This window comes from Pimephales promelas, chromosome 1, assembly GCF_988280905.1.
Source record: "Pimephales promelas chromosome 1, fPimPro1.hap1.1, whole genome shotgun sequence".
NCBI classification, from domain to species: Eukaryota; Metazoa; Chordata; class Actinopteri; order Cypriniformes; family Leuciscidae; genus Pimephales; species Pimephales promelas.
Window position 1 is genome coordinate 34,854,137 of NC_142769.1, and position 20,237 is coordinate 34,874,373.

Below are 20,237 nucleotides of genomic sequence, written 5' to 3' on the forward strand. Positions count from 1 at the left end.
TTACCTTATTACAGGACACAAAGTTTACTATGCACAAACATCTGAAGCATGCCCAGAAAGCCTTGAAAAATAGATTCTTTGCATCCCTAATAATAATTATCCTCATCAACACAAACAATTCTTCAATTAATATAGTGTATTAGACCATTTACAGTTATTATTAATAATAATACTCTATTGAATACTTTATTCTGACAGGTTAATTTCATTATTTTTGGGCCAAATATTTGTATGTAATGAGTGCTTAAATGCACAAACTGCAAGCTTCAGGTCTCTCTGTTGCATCACTCCACAGTCTCTTTCTTCTCACATAATGACATCTTCCAAAGAATTCAAATCAATATTTCATGTCCATATATTTATTTATTTATGAGGTAGGTAGCGGTGTAATATGTGTAATAATGTAGGATCATCTAATACTAGAGTGATGATCACCCTGTTTTGTGAGAATGACCTGCTGATTATACAGTAATATTTGCATTTACGCACAATTATGGCACAGTAATTGTGGTTACTTACAGTGCTCTAAGGCTAGTCATCGCCTGGAAAGTTCCTCTGTCTATCTGCTGGATTTGATTGTGCTGTAGACTTCTGCAGGACACATAAAAAAAAGCCTATTCATAAACCATTCAAATGTCAGTATTGAACATTGTCTAAACAGTAGGGGGAAAAAAACGTAGCACGATTACAGAACTTACATGTCCTGCAGTCTAACACAGCCTTGAAAGGACGGCAGGTCTCCAATGTCATTATAGGAAAGATCTCTGTCAGAACATACACACAAATGTTGAGAGACTGAGCTGGTGAGGGATAGAAATGTTTTGATGAAGTTTAGACAGGAACTAAAGGATGTGTGATGTGTTACAGCAGTCATGCCTGCCTCTGGCTCACTCTCCTCCGGGAGGTCATTAGACATCACTTTAAAACATCCCCCTGCAGCTGTGCCTCTGACAGGCCACTGCGTACGTGCCTGTGAGATGGATGACGCTTGACTGATACACACTTCGCTTGTGTGCGATGGAGTGTGTCTGTGTGTATTTGAGGGGAGTGTACGTTATGACTGACATGCTGAGCATATGTTTGTATCTTAAATGACAGCACGAGCTTGAAGGCTTTTCCATGACCGTGTGTGAGTGTTTTGAGTGACGGTTAACCTTTGCGTGTAAAGGGGCCTGTGACTGATGATTAATTACTGAGCACTCAAGGCTGTAACTGGCACATCACTAGGCGCTCATGGACATCTGACTGACACACGTTACAAACTGTTATGAGTGGTATGTCACCGCTTAAAAACATGCTTATGTGTGCATTAGCATATTAGTTTATGGTTACAAAGTGTCATTTAGTGCTAATATCCTTATGAGTGTCTCTGATGTGTTATGCTGTTGTGTCAGCACTGAATTATGAACCGTGCTCATGCGTCGTGTGTGACTTACAGTGTTCGGAGCACAGTCAGATCCTCACACAGGTCTGCTGGGATGCTTTTGATTTTAGTTCCTGTTAAAGTCCTGAAGAACACAAGATACATTAAATGTCAAATGTGTTTTTGATTCATTTATACTGTAGTTTAAACTGTAAAGGCTTGTCATTTTATTTTTTATTTTTTTTTGTAATTTATTGTCATTTCAGGCTGTGCTGTATAATATTTCCATATTAGGAAACCTTACATAAATGTTTTGCAGTTGCAATGTTTAGGGCCAAGTACCGATGTTGTGAGGACCCTCTTGGAATTGCTCCGTTTATTAGGGGCCAAGCACCGACGGTGCGGAGGCAACTATTGAATTTTTTTGCAGCGTAGTCCTGAACACAACAAGAAGTCAGCCATTTTGAACTTCCTCTCAGATTTTTGACAGTTTTGCCATTTTCAGGCCTTGTACTTTAACGAACTCCTCCTACGGTTTTAATCTGATCATCTTCAAATTTGGTAAGTGTAATCTTAAGGCCTTTGCGATGTTAAATTGCGAAGACCTTGAGTTTTCATCAAAGCGCGTGTCTGACAAATTTCAATGTTTCGCCATGAAACAGAATTTGCTGTAACTCAGGAACGGAATGTCCAATCTGCCCTAAACTTCACACTTTTGAAAAGTGTTCTGTCCTAAACACATCTACATCACAATTTTCAGTTATAGTAATAGAGCTAGCTACTGTCGACAGGAAGTGTCATGTTTTACACTGTGATGCAGTACTAGCAACATATTATTATTATAGCAACGTATTTTAAATATGCCATTGAGTTCTAAACATGCTAGAAACATGTTAATTTTGTAATATACTCCTGCTATATTTACCTTAAATGCACATTGCCCACTGTGCTCTGTCTGCCTAAAGCCACTGGGTGGCGTTGGCACAGGTGCGAGGGCCCTTTCATTGCTGCTTGCAGCTTTAATATTTTAACTGACACTGTCCTTTGCGTATGTTTTTCCAGTGTAAAATAAACTCACAGGCTTTCTAGATTTATTGTTCCAGTCAGGCTGGGGAAATCCTGGATCATACTGGCACCGCGCAGCATTCTGAAATATATAACAAATTCAAGAAATTAAAACTCTGTGATCATCAGTTAGTAAGAAAAGCTTTATTCTATTCAGGCTCCAAAATTGAAGAAAACAAGCATTATTAAAGTAACATATAGGCCATTATATAGAAAAGTGCATTACGGAAAACAGCAACTCCTAAACATCAACTGTTGTGTGTCATGGAAGATAGAAGGTACAATACTGGTTTGGAACAACCACATTTTAAATGAAATGCATAAATCTCTCATCTGGGGGGGATGTGAGGGTGGAAAGCACGGTAATTTGAAAATACTACTGGTTTTCTACTAATACAAAGCTTAATGCTAAATACTGAATTATCCCTTTAATTAATTAATTAATTAATTGTGAGTGTCATTAATTCAGTTCCAGAACAATGATTGAATAATGATTCTGCTTACAGAGAGTGCAGGTCTGACAGGTTCTGGAAAGCAGTAGTTCCCACGAAGGAGAGAGGGTTGTCAAAAAGATGGCTGAAGACATAATGGATGTTTATAGCCAAAATGTATCACAACAATATTTCAATGAGACAGTGTGAGTGTGTGTGTGTGTGTGTTTCATGACAGTGGGATCAGTGTTTGCTTACATTGTGCGTAGCAGGGGATTCCTACTGAAGGCACCCTCAGGGATGGATGCGATGCTGTTGCTATGAAATCCACTGGCAAATAGGTAAAAATTAAAATCATTATGCTAAAAATCATTACATTCTCCCTCAGGATTCATAACTGCTACATCACTGATCACTACTCAATATTATGAAGCATTTCTAATTCTTAACACTAGATGGCAGCTTGACACAAGTAAAAAAAATATATCTCTGGATTTCTAAACACAATGGTGAAGAGGTTAACAAACCTACACCTGTTTGGGACCCTTGATTTTGAATACATTATTAAACTATTCTAATATTCCTTGATTTTAAAAAGGCCTCCCAATAGTTTTTTGTTATATATATATATATATATATATATATATATATATAAATGATGAAAGATGAACCTGAAACTTCACAACAATTAGATTTTTCCTCTCTGAAAAAGATGTTCAGAAAACCCCCTTTTCTAACAAAATTCTAATCTGGTACCCCAACCATCTATATCAAATCTACTTCAAAACAAGTGTCTGAGAGGAACTATTAGAATGACTGTAAATAATTGCTTGAATGTGTGTTTTGAAGATACGCACAGTTCTTTCAGTTTGGGCAGTGTCTGAATGGCCTCTGGGAAGGTCTTCAGATTGTTGAAGTTTAGATCCCTAAAAGGAGACAGGGAAGATGAAAGTTTTTCATATTAGAAGAACCTCCCTTGTATAAACGAAACACTTGAGCGAAATCACTACCATCACTAAAATAGAGGAAACTCTTTGCTCTTTATACTGTCTTTATACTGTTTGCTCTTTGGGCCATCTCTGTTTCAGCACTACATTTAAAGACAGCCCTAACTGAAGAGGTTTTTTTTTTTTTTTTTTTTGCCAAACAACAGAAAAGGAACAAACTGAAAAAAGGAGAAAACAAAATATCTGTTGAGAGAGGCCAGTCAGGACAGCCGGTTTGCTGATTTCTTCAGTGTGTTATTGTTTATCTCAGCTGCCACACGATACAACCTGGCATGATACTACCCCTCTACCCCCTAATGCCCGTCTGGTGTCCCACTCTCCTCCCCAGGGGCACAGGACATTGGCGTGTCCTCATCCTGTCCTAATTATGGCCAGAATAAGTAAATAAAGCAGAGTCAGCGATGGCTATCTGCCTTCCCCTTCCCCTCGCCTCTTCCTCCCTGACGCAGTGGATGCTTGCTAAACGAACTGTGGTAAGTGGAGAGAGAGAGAGAACGGAGGCAATAAGGTAAAGCCGAAGGTCCTAAAAGACTCCTTTGTCCTTTATCAGTATACTGTAAATCCTGATCAACTCAATTCAAGCGAAGAAGACGGCACACTTACTGCATCTGCATCTTTTTAAAATGAGCTATTGCATTTTACTCTCTAAAACTTATTACTGAGTGCACATTTTGAGTGTCAAAGAGGCATAAACCTCTGCAAATCCAAATGTTATTTGGACACTTGTCATATTACATGCTTTTCATTCAAAATTAAAACATTATGTAACGTTTTAGACTTAAGGTTAGGGATCTCGGTTAAATGGATTACTCAACCTTTGTCTCTGCTCACATACCAGTAAAGTACTTCATGTCTAGTGTGTTATCTACTACACTGCATACTGGTATTCAAATAAATGTCAGCTGAGGCATCCTTTCAGAGAGCTCCCAACATTCTCTGCAACCATGAGTCTTGCAGAAGAGGGCAGCAGATACATATACTAAACACCACACTGAGTAAATACACTTGTACCCACATACAATCTACAAAATATGTAGTATGATGCTATTGATGACAGACCCACTCTAGCAGATTACAATCTCTTTAATGACAGGAAGTGTGATTACATGTGTAAGTGAAGGGGGACTCACAATGTCTCCAGGTTGTCCAGCCCATTAAAGCAGTTTTTTCCAATCTCCTGAATCCGATTATTGTGTAGATGCCTGAACGACACGGACAAACAAGATTTTAGAAGCAACACTTGTATATTAATTTACATGCAATCATTTTAAAATGGGTTTTTAGATGATGCCAATAGGCTGATAGTTATTTTGATGGTATGATGATAAATGTCAGCAATAAAAGTGTTATATTTTGTGTAAATGAATTAAAAATAAAATTATTGTAATTGTTAAAAGTGAATTTAGGCAAACATTCACTTTTTGTTCACTTTGAATGTTGCTAATTACTACATTTAACAGCGTTAATGTTTTTAAAGATTAACTTTGTGAGCAATATAAGATGGCAGGTGACCTTAATATAAAAATAAGCAAAATTACCTTTTTTAAACCAAACACTAATATAATTGATTATCAAGAAGGCACCCAATATAACACTCATCACTAATTTTAAGATGTAAATTTTCTTTTTTGATCCTTCATTAAAAAAAAAAGAATCTTATGCATTTATGATTTTACAATTTGGTTCCACATTTTGTTTGGTTAGTTCAAAATGAGTTATGTGTGATAAAATGACTATATGCACTAAAGAGGGACAATCGATTATAGTAAATATAACCTGAGAGGTATTAATGGATCCATTTATAACAAATTAGATGGGAATGACTAAGAATGTCTATTTTGCTTGGATTTTCCAGTCATTAAAAAGATGCACTTCTCAGCAGAACATTAACACAAACATTTTTTTCTGAACGGATAACCCCTCAGTAGTTCTTCAGAGCACTTCACCACACAGGTCTGTGTGTTTGTTCAGTCTACTTAACGGATTAATTGGCCTCCACTCCTAAGATAAATATTTTCCAGCAGCTGGAATGTAATTGGAAAATCAGACCCACAGAGAAGCTTCCAGAAGTGATGCAGAGAAAGAGAGAGAGAGAGAGAGAGAGAGAGAGAGAGAGAGAGAGAGAGAGAGTGTCTATAGCCTCTGTTTGACTTTGCAAGGCACAAGGGTCCATTTTGCTTTCCCTCTCTAAATTCGCCCATCCATGCTGCTGTTTACCTGCATGTGTACTTAACCATGTGCAAGTGTATTTGTACGAGTGTTTTACGAGCCGTCTAGGACTACAGTTAGTGTAGCGCATTGATGGATTTAACTGATGTGTGGTAAAAAGCAACAGGAGAAGGTAAATTTATCAGTGTTAAAAGCAGGATGAATTCCTCTAGTGTATGTGGGCGAAATTGCACAGAACTCACAATACAACCAGGCTGGAGAGGTTGGCGAAGGCGTTGTCTGGGATGTGTGTGATCCGGTTAAGCGCCAACGTCAGGGCCTGCAGGTTACTCTGGTGCTGTAGGGGGCCAATGGGAACCTCAGTCAGGCTGTTGTCATCCAACCAGAGGTGCCTGAGCTGCTGCAGGCCCTCAAAACTATCCTCAGGCACTGAAGTGATGTGGTTAGCATCCAACCGCCTGCACAGAAATAGGAAGAGATGTCAGGAACCCTGATGTGGATGCAGCATCAATGAGCTGAAACCGCTTTTACTTATCGAAACAGCCACTTCTACAAATACAGCACCAGGAGGGCGCGCATATTGGGAATAACAGTGTGCCGTCACATAGGTGCTAAAGCATCAGTTAACACTCAGTCTCTGCACACTGCGCTGTTAAAGAAACACAAGACGTTTCCATGATCTCACTACACTGGCCTTCCTTTTCACACAGCCCAGGTGGGAGCCCTGGCCTCACTCAGGGGCCGCTTCAATGGCTTTATGAGAAAAAGGAACCGCACCTTTCAGCCCGGAGGGCTTGTGACTGAAATAAACAGTGCTGTGTCAAATACTGTGTAGATGCTTAAAAGATCTGACTCGGTATGTATATACACTTATCAACTAGTGTGTGTTGCATATGACTTCAGAAGACTATGAATATAGCGCACAAGTCATGTGGAGAATTTTCTATTTCTATTTTCTAAGTTAGGGCACTGAGAATTGGAATCGGAGCCAATCACTAGGAGGAATGAGTTGATGGGTAATAACAGTGGGGTGGTGACTTCCTGTTTATAAATGGCTGACACTGACTAAGCTATACTCTCCCTGCCCTGTGATTATACAATTAAAACACAAAAGACTAGGGAATGTGTAGGTGGAGAGATCTTAGTTAGAACAAGAAAAAAGCCTTATAACCTTGCCACTGAAACAGGACAAAGCACAAAAATGTGGAAACCCACACTCACTCACTCACTCACTCAGTTACCAGACCTTGCTGAACTGCCTACCTAGATTTTCTAACTCAAATAGAACCTCATAAATGACTAAACTGTCCTCACCACGATGATTACTAAACCACCCCTAGTGCTTTTCAAAGGCAGGACCGTATCCATGTCCGTCAAATATAATGACGTCGCAAGTCGGATTGCTTGCTTATGTGCCCAATGATTTTGGAATAAATTACTTATTTGGAATATATTACAACTTTATTATCATGCAAAAAATAAAGCACATACATTTATCAGGCTGTTAAGTTTAATAACACTAAATAAAACAATAGAAGATGAGAAAATTGTGAAATTAAAAGGGGAAATATAGCCCTTGTGTCAAAAAGTCAGATTTCTGCAGATCAATGGACCGAAACCTCTCAGGTTTGTGGTTACAAAGATTAACCAAAGTCTTATGGGTTTAAAGTGACATGACAGTGAGTAAATTATTTTCATTTTTTGGTAAACTATCCATTTGAAAATAAAAAAAATTACATTGAAATCCTTTTTTTATTGAGTAAAAAATGTCTATTTTAAATTAGACTGAGCTAATCCTATTGCCACTTTTCAGTATTAAATTGATTATTCATTATTAAATTTAAAGTGCTGTGTCCGCCATCTTGGATAGACTTATTTTTCACTGACTTGACTCCATTGCATTCCATGCAAAACTTACAGGTCCCATCAGGAACATGCATGATGCCTTAAAATTCTGCATAGTCAGCTTATTATTTGGGAACAGAAACACACAGTTAAACAATTGTTGTGGAGCTAATAAATGCCTCTGTGTAATGGAAATATATTTTTGGATCTACCAAATGAAAATATAAACACAGCTCATAATTGTTCACAATATTTCTTCCTGGAGTAGTGTGTACAGTGTACTTTAAGCTTAGTTTTGTTTGTTTAATAAACTTTTTGTGTTCTCTAAGGCCATTCTGGGAAAGGAGGACTAAAGATGGCACATGTTCTACTAATGAAGCAATAGCAAGTTTCCATGCATGTACTTTTCCCCTTTTTATCTGAGTTCAATGCATTAGGACAAATTTTCAGCACTGCGAGCATTTGTGAACTACAGTGAGAGATCATCTAAACTGACGTGTGCTTTGGATATGAACTCTGGCTCAATTTTGACTTTGGCACGTTTAAGAATGTTCAATTCTCCGCTCTACACAGACATGAAGCTCACCGGTGAGTGAGAAGTTAACTGAAATCAATTCATGAAAGACACAATTTGGCATTAAAGTCCCTTAAGATTCATTCTAAAAACGGATGGTTAATTTGTGAATTGAACCAAATCAATATTCAGGAGTTGAGAGTTGGCTCTTATCTATGGAGATATGGATCTGTCAGCTGCAGCTAAAGTCTGTACATGCTTCTTATTTTGAACATGCAGATCTGGGCATGTCCACATCAGGCACTGCCAAACCGGTGCACACACACACAGATAAACACATAGTATGAGATTCACAGAGAGTCAAAAGGGTTGGGTGGCATAGATAGATGACAAAGAGACAGAGAGAATATTCATTTAAGATGTATATCTACAAGGAAACATTTGGCCACAAGAGCCCTTGTAATATAACACATTAGCATCTCAGCGTTTGTTAAGATTTATTACTTTATAAGTTATTTCTAAAACACACCACAGATCACAGCTTTACTGCTCAAGGAGACTGAAGGATAATTGTTTCTGATAATGAATTGCTCTCTGGTCTGTTAACTGGCAAACCACAGAATCGACTTGAGGTTAGAAGGCAGCAATCTTTACCGGATCGCTGCTAAATGTGGTATAGACGGCCACTTTAAATTATAGATGGACTTAAGATTATAATTGTGGTTTTGGAAACAGTCGGAGTTGTATTTCTAGAGTATATCCAGAGCATCAACTGTTCTAACTAGGGATGCAAAAAAATAGCCACCTGAAATTATTTAAAATTCAATTTTAAAGAAAGAAGGAAATGGAAACTTTAACATTAACATTACTTTACCATTCGATAACAGAATGATTGACATGGAGGAAAAATCAGTGTACACTTGAAATGATCCAGATTTAATGTAATCACCGGCTGTTTATAGTATGATATTGAGAGAAAAAAAGTTGTGTTATATAACTGAGATATAAGGTTGAGTTGAACTTTCTTTTTATCAAAGGATTCTTCTGAAAAAAAAAAAAAAAAAAATATATATATATATATATATATATATATATATATGTTTACATAATATAATTGTGTATGCTGTATATAATTATTTTGTGTATATAAATACACACACATGCATGTATATATTTAAGAAAATGTGTTAAAAATATTTATATAATATAGATTATGTATTTATATATATATATACAGAATTTAAGTGCAAATAATTCTTAAATATATACATATGCATAGGTATTTATATATACAAAATAATTACATACAGCACACACAAATATATTATGTAAACACAGACTTTTATTTTGGATGCGATTAATTAAATTAATATTTGAATTAATTTTTGCACAGCCCTAATATATCAAGGCAGCAAAACACTTTTCAAAACTGATAATAATAAGAAATGTTTCTTGAGAACCAAATTAGAAAACTAGAGTGATTTCTGAAGAATCATGTGACATTGGAGACTGGAATAATGAAGCTGAAAATTCAGCTTTGCGTCACAGGAATAAATGACATTTTTAAATATAATAAAAATTTTGGAGCCTTAGTAAGCAGACCCCCCCCCCCCCAATAGCAACCCAACAAAAATAATTCACCAAGAGGCTATCAAACAATTGTTTGAGGCTATCAAACAAGGCTAAAAAAGGCAAAAGGCAAAAAATAAATAAATAAATAAATTTGAAGTTACATTTTTTTTTCATCTGGTGTTTTCTAAAGGCTTTGTCTCTGCCTTGCTTCTCACAGCAATGTCACTGTAATTTAGAAGTGTTTTTTTTTTTTTTTTTTGGGTAGCCTGATTAGCACAGTTGAAGAACCTGTGCAGAAAGCCTGCAGGGAGAACATGTTCCCAAAGGTCTGCCCCCTTCCCTCTCACTCGTTTTTGGCATCTGCTCTGACATATATCCTACTCTTTCCCTCATCAACCATGCTGAGGGCCAGAAGGCACATTGATTGACAGGTCATTCTCTGAGGCCTTATCCAAAAGCAGGTGGACTGTGCCAAAACATATTACTTCAGCACTACAGGGAAAAACAGAGGAAAAACACACGACACAAGGGGGTAAGATAGAAAGAGACTGAGAAATCTGGAGAGGTGATAATGGTATAAAACCTGATTTTTTAAACACATTGTCCCACAGCAGAAACAGCAGCTGGACTAAATCTTATTGAGACAACTTTAGGAACAAACACAACGCACAGTTACATGAACTCCAATGCATCTGAGACCTTGCCATGCAAACATTTCTTGATGAACCCCTTCTTATTACTTCCATTAGAATTAAATGTATTAAATCATTTTTATCGAAGCATTATACTGGCAATTGACAAAATGAAATGGACTAACTATTTTTAAACAAGTGTAAATCGGCTGTATCTGCAAATAAAAGTGATCATCGTAATTATCTAACCTGCTATTCAACAATAATGCAATAACACCAAACTTAACATTAAATGGGTTGCTTTTTGTTTTAGTGTTTTCTCCTTAGAATTGGAACCTGTTTGAACACACGGATAAATATATTGATAACAAATTGTATTAAGAATATTTACAAATTATCCAGAAATTTTCCTTCAAAGTTTGTTAATTGTTGGGTTTTAAAACAACAAGGAATCAGAAGAAAAAAAAACACCAAACTATCTGTATTTACAGATGATGTTCTGAGTAATTCGATTTTGGAATCGGCTCACAAAATCTGTATTGTGCATCACTATTTTATACTACCGTTGTAAGAAGCCTTTCAGCATCACAAGTAAAGTACTGTTCAAACGTTTGGGGTCATAATAAGATATATTAATGTTTTTGAAAAAAGTCTCTTATGCTCACCAAGGCTGCCTTTATTTGATCAAAAACACAGTAAAACAGAAATATAGTTTAACAATTAAAAAAACTCATTTTAAAAACAAACCCATTTTAACTGCGTTAATGTTTTTTATCGCGCGATTAGCGGTCTTTTTGTCCTAGCAAACTTTGTAGTTTCCGAAACGTGTGTTTGCGGCGTGCCTGTTGTTTTGTTTACGGTCTAGCTAGATCCGCTTGTGCTTTGGTCGAAGAAGCAACAAAACGTGCTCGTGCAGCGCAAGCCATTGAAATGAATGGGTTTCAGATCGCAGCGTTTCGGCTTAGCCTACGAGGTAATGTTTTGAGTGGATGACGAGCGCGAGACGCCGAAATGGATGCCCTAAGATACCGAATGGAAAGTTTACTTTTAAAAAGTTGCCAAATTGTCCCATTAACAAGACCAAATGATCTGTGTGTTTTGTCGTTGTGAACTGAGCTATCATCATCGCAGCACGTCCGAAACACCACTTGATGATGGCCAAGCAAACACACACACACACACACACACAGATGATGCGAATTCTCCATCCCCTCGCCAAAATCAGGACCTCGTCAGTATTTCTTTCACCCTTTTATTGATAGACAGTGTTACATTGTGTGAGAGCTTATTTGTATAGTGTGAAATTGAACACTATTCCAATGTTATTTTCAATAATAATAATTTAAAAAAACATTTGCACTAAACAAGCCAATCCACTTTCCCATGTTGATAAGAGCATTAAAATGAGAAAAAATAATGTAACAAAAAGAAATCAAAAGACATTTAGAATAGATAAAATGTGCGATTAATTGCGAGTTAACTATGACATTAATGCGATTAATCACGATTAAATATTTTAATCGTTTGACAGCACTAATATATATATATATATATATAATTATTTATTTATTTGTATGTATTGTATAGTGTTATGAATGCTTTGGCAATGTAAAGACTTCTTTCACCATGCCAATAAAGCTCTTTGTATCTTGAATCTCAGAGAGAGAGAGAGAGAGAGAGAGAGAGAGAGAAAGAGAGAGAGAGAGAGATGCTTACAAAGACTGCAGGGCATGGAGATTCTTGAGAGCTGCACTGGGGACAGTCTTCAACTGATTGTTCTGAAGCATCCTGAAAAATAGTTTTTAAAACACCATTATTATTTACTGTGTTCACCCTTTTTGACACATGTCTGATATCACATCACAACACTATACATTTACACTTCTCTACAACATTTCTTCACAAATCATGAGCCCAGATAACCACAATCTGAGCTCTAGTGCTGATGTAGTATGTATTAGTGTGTGTGTGTGTCTTGTTCTGAACTAATCACAGTGCATATCTTGCTTCCTCTACACTATCTGCTCTCTGGCGTCACTCAAATGGCATAGGCCGCGAGGACAGCTTTTCCCATTTGGCAAGCCAGAGCACACACAACTACACACATACAGTATACACTGTAGTCACATACACGTAGCCCAGCCAAGAGGCATTCATAAATGCATGACTACAGTAAATAAAACTGCTCTCAAATCATCTCCAACATCTACAGTTCCAAAGTCCTTGGCTTTAGGTCCTTCACAATAGGTTTTCCTAACTCTTTCCGAACTTCCCACAACAGTGTCTAGATGAGCCTGTAACAGCACTGTGGGGCTTTGAAACAGCCCTGGATGAGGACAGGAAGAGGAAAAATTAGCTTTATGTAAAGCATGGCTGAGGGGACCAAGCAGCTGATAAGCTGCATTTGAATTGGCTCACAAACACCTGAAGGACAAAATATGAGTTAGAAAAAAAAGAGAGGGGGGTCACAATGAACGAAGGTACTCCATCAGACACTGACAGACTTGCTGATCCAGTAGCAGTGAAATTCCTGTTAGTTACACAACACCACTTAACAACTCAACAAAACACACAGCAGGATCTACTGCTCCCTCACTGCGCTATTCAAGATCGTCTCTCTGGGTGAATGAGTAAGCCTGTATCAAATAGAGGTGTGTGTGTGTGTGTGCGTGTGTGTGTGTGTGAGAGAGAGTGTGTAATACTTACAGGACTTTAAGCTGATGGAGGCCAGACAGAGCCTCTGGGTGGATGAAAGCAAGGTCATTACCAGCCAAACGTCTATGGAGAGAGAAACATATTTTATTTCAGCAAGACTGTTAAAAAAAGACATTCTGATGGAAAGCCGGAGCAGGGGTGTAAAAGGGAGCGAATGCAAGGTTGTGAGTGGGAAGAAACACAGAAAGAGTGATTAAAAAAGGAAGAGCTACTCTAAAGTAGGCTGGATGAGCCATTGTAAAATGCTGATAGCACTTGCGACTATATATTCTGCATTTTTTTAATAGACACAGTTGATAGGGCTCCCTGAAGTGATCCCCTAACGTGGTCACGTCGAATGTGAGTGACTGAAAGGGAACAGTGAGTAATGGCAAATAGAAACATTTTTTACTTGTAATAATATTTAACAATATTACTGTTTTGCAAAACTACTGTATTGCATTCAAATAAATGCAGCGTAAGAGACTTAGTTCACACACATACTTTACATCATTGTCATGTTATATTGCATAATTTTACTTTACTACTAATACGAATTGTAGCAAAATTATTTCTTCCCACTTTCTGAGCACATTTTACAAAAAAATCGTGTTTACAGAAATCTCCAGTTTATGCCGATGGGATATTCTGTAAAGTTTGTCTAGATTAGCAACAGTAACTGAGTGGGTTGCTTAGCAAAGGGTCAACTGCTATGTCACTTGGCAACCATAAATGGGCTACAGGGCTTAGTGCGGGAGTACATTATATACAGCAGCCGATATCTGCGGTGCTGAAAGTAGTGTGTGTGATAAGCACTGCTCTCTCCTGAAGTGCTAACTTGTTCTCTGTTGGCAAAAGCCTCTACAGACTTTCTGTCTGATTGGGCAGCACAAATACCTAAGACGTGTCAGAATGTGATGTCTGGAATGAATGTGATGTGATGTTCTGATTGTACAGTTATGTTTTGGGCTGGACAACACGCACTCAGACACATTCTATTCCGAGATACTCAAATGGACATCTTGAGTCTGAATTACATGGTGTGTGAAGGCATGTACACAGGTTACGCTGTACAACACACGGTTTATATGGGTTTGTCAATGTGAGTGGTAAGGTGGGCAAAGGGAACACATAACTTCACCAAATCAGGCCTGAGAGATTAACACCAGATTTATCACTCACTGAAACTAGAGTCAGAAAACTCTCTCACACACTTTTAACTCTCTTATCATGTCTCTCTTTCTCTCTTTTTCTCTCTCTCAGGAGCAGAAATAGGCCACAGCGTTTCAGAAAGAATAGAAAGCTTTCGATTTGCCCCAATCGTTTACAGCATCAGGACGAGTTAACTGGCCCTTGGTGGCCCTTAGATGCATGTCTGAAGTAACTTGCATTTAAAACAGGGCTGTACGATATTGGCATTGCGAAATTTAGTTTTCTGCAATGTATATGTAACATGAAAACAATTTCATCAGATGATTTTCTTTGTCTATCGCTGTTTGATTAACATTAATAATACAGACAGCTGCATGTTTATCAGGATACTTTCACTGAGACCAAATGCACGGATACAATTCACTTTATCATGGTTAAAGACTGCAATTAATGGCAAATCACATGCATTACGAACCATGGGGCCTGGTCCGTACAGATCTTGGACCAACTACGTTCCCTATTGTTATCGCACTTCCTATATCTTGCAGCCCTTATCTAAAATATAGTTTACCCATTGACTTTTATAGTATGGAGGAAAAACAGACTATGTAAGTTAAAGGGGGCCATCAACTGTTTGGTAACTGACATTCTTCAAAATACCATCTTTTGTGTTCAGCAGAAAACAGAAATTCAGAGAAGTTTGGATTAACAACAACAGAGAAGTAACAACTTAAGGCTGAGTAAATTGACAGAATTTTCCTTTTTCATTCGAAACTCTGCAGGAAAGTGTATTCGAAGATCTCCACAAAAGCATCTTTCAGCACTGACAAATTTAAAGATACATTATGTAAGAATTTTATAATAAAATATCCAAAAATCACTTGCACAGTGTGATATATTTCCTGCAGTTGTGTACTCACAATATGCCAAAAGTCTCCAAAGATTTTTTTTTATCTTAGAGAAATTCCAATTTTAAATAAGTGGCCATGCCGGCAAAAAATTTCGCCTGTCATTTCCGCCTATGTAAGGCGCAATATCCGTGCTATCCTCGGTTTCCGTTCATACTGCCATAGCCATGGCGTAACCATGGCGGCAGACATGGACAATTGCGTAGTGCGTAAAGTTTAGCGGCACACAGTTCTTGTTTCTTTCAAACATAGACCATGGCAAGCAGACTTTGGGACAAACAAGGAGAACTAAAATGACGCTCAATATCAACGTTGCGTTTTTGAGATGCTGAGAGCTCCAAGTCCTCGACTAACTTGGACTTTACAGAGCTTTACGAGTCACGACTTGACAGCTTTATTAGATAGGTGAGCAAATGTAAATAAAACAAATCAATGTTATAACATTAGCTCAATATGATGAAATGTTAGAGTATGTTAATGTTGATATAGCTTACTGCTAGTTTCGTATAGTAAACAAACTATAGTAACGAACTAAAGAACTAGTAACGAACTAACAAACACATTTAAATGCCATTTAGTGTGATAGTGTAACATCAGACCAGGGGTCTCCAACACGTGGCTCTCGAGCTACGAGTAGCTCGTGGCCTGATTGGAGGTAGCTCACCAAGTTTGTTATTTCAAATGTAGGCGCGCGGCAAGCAAATTGAAGCGACGTACACATTTGGTGCAGGGAGATGAAACAATAGCTAATTTTCAGAATGCCGCAAGCGCGCCGCAAGCGCACCGCAGGTCATGCGACAAGAAACAACCAATCAGCTTCACCCTTTCCGTAACAACATTGAAAGCTCAGTCAACATGAAGGATGGGGGTGCACCCAAACACTACGGTGTTTTTCGCTTCTCCGTAAATAAATCATGTAGCAAAGCTACGTTGTGGAGAAGCAGTGCATGGTTGCATAGCAACGACAGACGCGTCAGACCCTGCGTTAGACCAAGTGAAGCAGCGCTGTGTTACCTCACAAATTTAATTCATCTAATAAACTGACCTGTGTGAGTAATCCAGCACTTGCGGGTAGTTCGGTAGAATTAAATGTCCTTATTCCTTTATGTCTGCGGGACTCGCGTGTGATATCTGTCTTTTTAGCAATCTCGACCTGCTTCATAGCTGACTGTAATGTTAAAAAACACTTTTGCACTCATCCAAAAACATTATCAGATCCATCAGCTTGACAGCAAGTCCCATCATTCAGCTCATAACTGCGTCATCAACTTATGCCTTTGTTATGGTTGGAAACTACATAATTTTGCAAGCAAAATGTGAAGTAAATTATAACTATCATAATATTAAAGTAGATGCTTTGCCAGTGAACATTTTTGGAGTGACCATTTTTGAATTGATCCTTTTCACATTTCCGTGTTTCACGTCATAGTTGGGTAAACTTGAGAGTATTGAGAGAATACATTAAGTCTATGTTTTGTTTTCCCATTTGCTCAAATAGCAAAAGAAAAATCCCATAATAGTTTTTTCAAAACTTTCAAAAACATTGAAAAAATAGAGAGAAATTGATAACGCCAGTAAGAAGAGAGAAAGATATCAACTTTACCGTCACTTCCATAGCCACTGTTTTACAAATACCCTCATAGCAATGTTAATTTAATGCAAAGGTAATATAATATAAAGTATGGTGTCACAAACGTATACATACAAATTTAAATAAACCTGTATTCGAAACTTGAGGGCAAATTTTTAAATCATGTAATTCCATGAGGTCAAATGCTGCTGAGATGAATGGAGGTCTTTGTAAAAAAAAAGGTGATGATGCACCTTTAAAGGTAAACATGTTCCTCTTTTTCTGTCAGCCCTTTCACTACCACACCCTTACATTCACCATATAATACCAAATATATGTTTAACTGTGTGGGTAATTATTACAGTGCCTCCATTATTCACCAGCAAACCTGTAGACAGAGAGACATAGAGGAAAGACAGAGAAAAAACAACAAGAGACAATGGATAATACAGCTGCAATTACGACGGTGAGGACATGACTGAGGTGGCTTATCTGTCTGCAGGATCATAGGGGTTCAGCTTCTAAGTGTTGAAACATTGCCACACACAGGGAGATGGAAGGAGAGGGCCAAATGTACATACATTTTCGAACGCAGCGTTAATAGCACCATGGCAAAGATGCAGAAAGCACTTGATGTGAAACGCAGTGAATGCAGTGTTATGTACCAAACCTGCAGTACATCAGGTGATCCGCGCCTGTCCCCACCCACTATACCGTAAATTGCACGCATTTAAATGAGCCTCCTCTCACTGCTGATGCTATGACTGTAAGACTGAAATTATCCTGATGCCAATAATTGTAATGTAGCGAGGAGTTTAATGTGAATGTGATGTGAACGCAGAGTCGGAGATTCAATGTCATCTTAGATTTCTTCCAGTAACTGTAATATTGCGTAGCTGCTTAATCTGTAACGCTTAATGATTTCGTTTTCACTCAACTGAAAAAGTGTGATTCTTGTGGCAAAAATCTTTTCAGCTCATCTCCTTAGCCTATGTCTTCGTCTTGCTTGGATTACTGCTGCTATTTCACCAGGAGGCATTTGCCAGGAAAAACGCTTCCTAAATTAAACCTGCTTTTAAAAGGCAGAGAATTTTCACCGCAAAATAGAGGCACGCTTTCACCGACTTTTTCTGTACATAACGCGGAATACATAATTAGGCGCAGTTTACGCTTCCCCTCCCATCTCTTTATGTGACACGCCCACTTTGCCCATGACCATCCCATGAATGGATATGCATGACACGAAAAGCGCATTTTGCCATTTTCAGTTCTTGCGACAGGCAGTCTGCGCTATCATTTTGGTGCTTCCCGCCATACCTCGCCATGTTCTTATGTACACTTTGTGAAACAAATACGCCTGAGGTGGGCACAAAAGCATCAGTACATCTGGCCCAGAGAGAGATGGAAAAGACTGCTGGGATACCAAAATGTTAAAATGATGAACCATCACCCAGAAATTGACAGAAAATCTCTCTTTCACCAACCACGACACAAACCCCAAATTAAACAATCAACTGCAGTCCAACTACGTTCTTGTTTACATCAACACATTTGTTGTGGCACACCAATGTGGTTGGGTTAGCTTGCGGGAAAAAGAAGCGTTCTTTCCCTCCATGTATTTCTCTCTATATCGTTCTGGTTTGGCTCTCTCTCAAAACCACTAGATCTGGCCAGGCTTCCATGGGTGGATTCCTTATGCACACACTCAATGTCACTACTCAGCAGTCCGATGCATTGAGCAGGGAGATGTCACCCCTGATCTTTATTTGTCTGGAACTAATCTATGTCTCATTCTGTGGTCAGTGTGTTGCCAGAGCTACTCTGGAGTGTTGCTGCTTTAGTAACCACTTCAGTAAGCATGGGAAATATCATGTGACCTTGTGATGTGTTCAGCCAACATTTCCAAGACAGAAGTGCCTATATAAAACAAATTGCAATTGAATTAATAAGGCAGTACAATGCAATATATCCAATATGGCATTGTCAAATTTTCCTACGGCATTGTTTAGGACATGTCCAGTGAGGCTGGATACAGTTTGCTCTAAATGACATCATTTAAAAACCACAGAGTCTGAATGGTGTTTTTTTTTTTTTTTTTTTTTGCAGGTCAAGAGCTTTAATGGTTCATTTTTATTGTCTAAAACCCCCTATTTTTTATTCATAACTGATTGCAGACTTTGCACTAACTTTCTCCCCTTTTAGATAGTCACTGTGCCATACTCTTTTGAAAAAGGCCTTACCCCTGGACTTCCAAAGCTTATAAGGCTTTGCACCCTGAGACTGCCAACAAAACCTGAACAACAAATCTCTTGGAATTTACTAGAACTAACTGAGCCCTATGGCTACTACTTTTAGTTAGACTAAATGTTAGCGTAACAAAACATTCTCCAATTTTCTTGGCCAAAGTGCCTTAGTTACATAATGTAGAATAAGAGGTCTGCCTATGGAAGTAAAATAATGCCAAATGTCCTTGAAACAAAAAGCCTGTTAAATTGTACAACTTGAAAAAACTATGCATAGCATTAACCCTGCATGCTTGTATTTTAATGCATTGCATTTTTAGGGTTTGCATTTCAATGGGCTGAAATTTAGCACGGTTGAATATTTGAATATTTAAATTCGAAACATTTCAAACACATTTTCATTAGTAAAATTTCAATAATCCATATTCACCTTTCATATTTTACTTCCAAAATATTCAAACTGATTAAAAATCCAACCTATAATATTCAGCAAGCGGTTTTCGGTCCATTTTATTTCGCTTCCCAAATTCAATTCACTTCAAATTCACAAATTCGACAGTAAATTCAACGTTGACATCCAGGAATTGCAGGGAACGCGGTAGATTACCGAGCACAATCTCCATCTGCTGTTAGTCAACCTCACCAGCAGGGGGTGGGCAATTTTACTAATGAACATGAGTTTGAAATGTTTTGAATTTAAATATTCACAGCTTAAATATTAAACCATGCTAAATTTCAGCTCATAAAAATGCAAACCCTAAAAATACAATCCATTCAACAGGCTTTTTGTTTCAAAAACATTTGGCATTGTTTTACTTCCATATCTGCCACTAGCAACCAGGATCCAGTGCTGCAAAAATCTGGTATTGTCTAAGCTCTAGTTAAATTCCTCAAAGAAAGACAACCTGAGAAGCTAGTTCGGAAACAGGCATAAAACACAACCAAAATCACATGAATATTGCACCTGACTATATGACTTCACCCAGTGACACTAACTCTGACTAGTAGTAGCAAAATCTGATACAACAAGCATGTTATATAACCATAGGACTAGTATTAAAACTAGTGTAGT

At 37.9% G+C, this 20,237-nt stretch overlaps 1 protein-coding gene across 1 annotated transcript in view; it reads right to left on the bottom strand.

Moving 5' to 3' along the window:
• lgr4 (leucine-rich repeat containing G protein-coupled receptor 4) overlaps positions 1-20,237 on the bottom strand; it is a 54,432-nt gene that overhangs the window by 6,947 nt on the left and 27,248 nt on the right. Inside the window, exons 4-14 of the mRNA XM_039666912.2 lie at positions 13,305-13,376; positions 12,315-12,386; positions 6,278-6,493; positions 4,997-5,068; positions 3,717-3,785; positions 3,118-3,189; positions 2,933-3,004; positions 2,442-2,510; positions 1,437-1,508; positions 699-764; positions 520-591 (exon numbers count right to left, since the gene is read on the bottom strand). Of these exons, the coding sequence (XP_039522846.2) occupies positions 520-591; positions 699-764; positions 1,437-1,508; positions 2,442-2,510; positions 2,933-3,004; positions 3,118-3,189; positions 3,717-3,785; positions 4,997-5,068; positions 6,278-6,493; positions 12,315-12,386; positions 13,305-13,376 (924 nt within the window). The remainder of the gene's footprint in view (positions 1-519; positions 592-698; positions 765-1,436; positions 1,509-2,441; positions 2,511-2,932; positions 3,005-3,117; positions 3,190-3,716; positions 3,786-4,996; positions 5,069-6,277; positions 6,494-12,314; positions 12,387-13,304; positions 13,377-20,237) is intronic.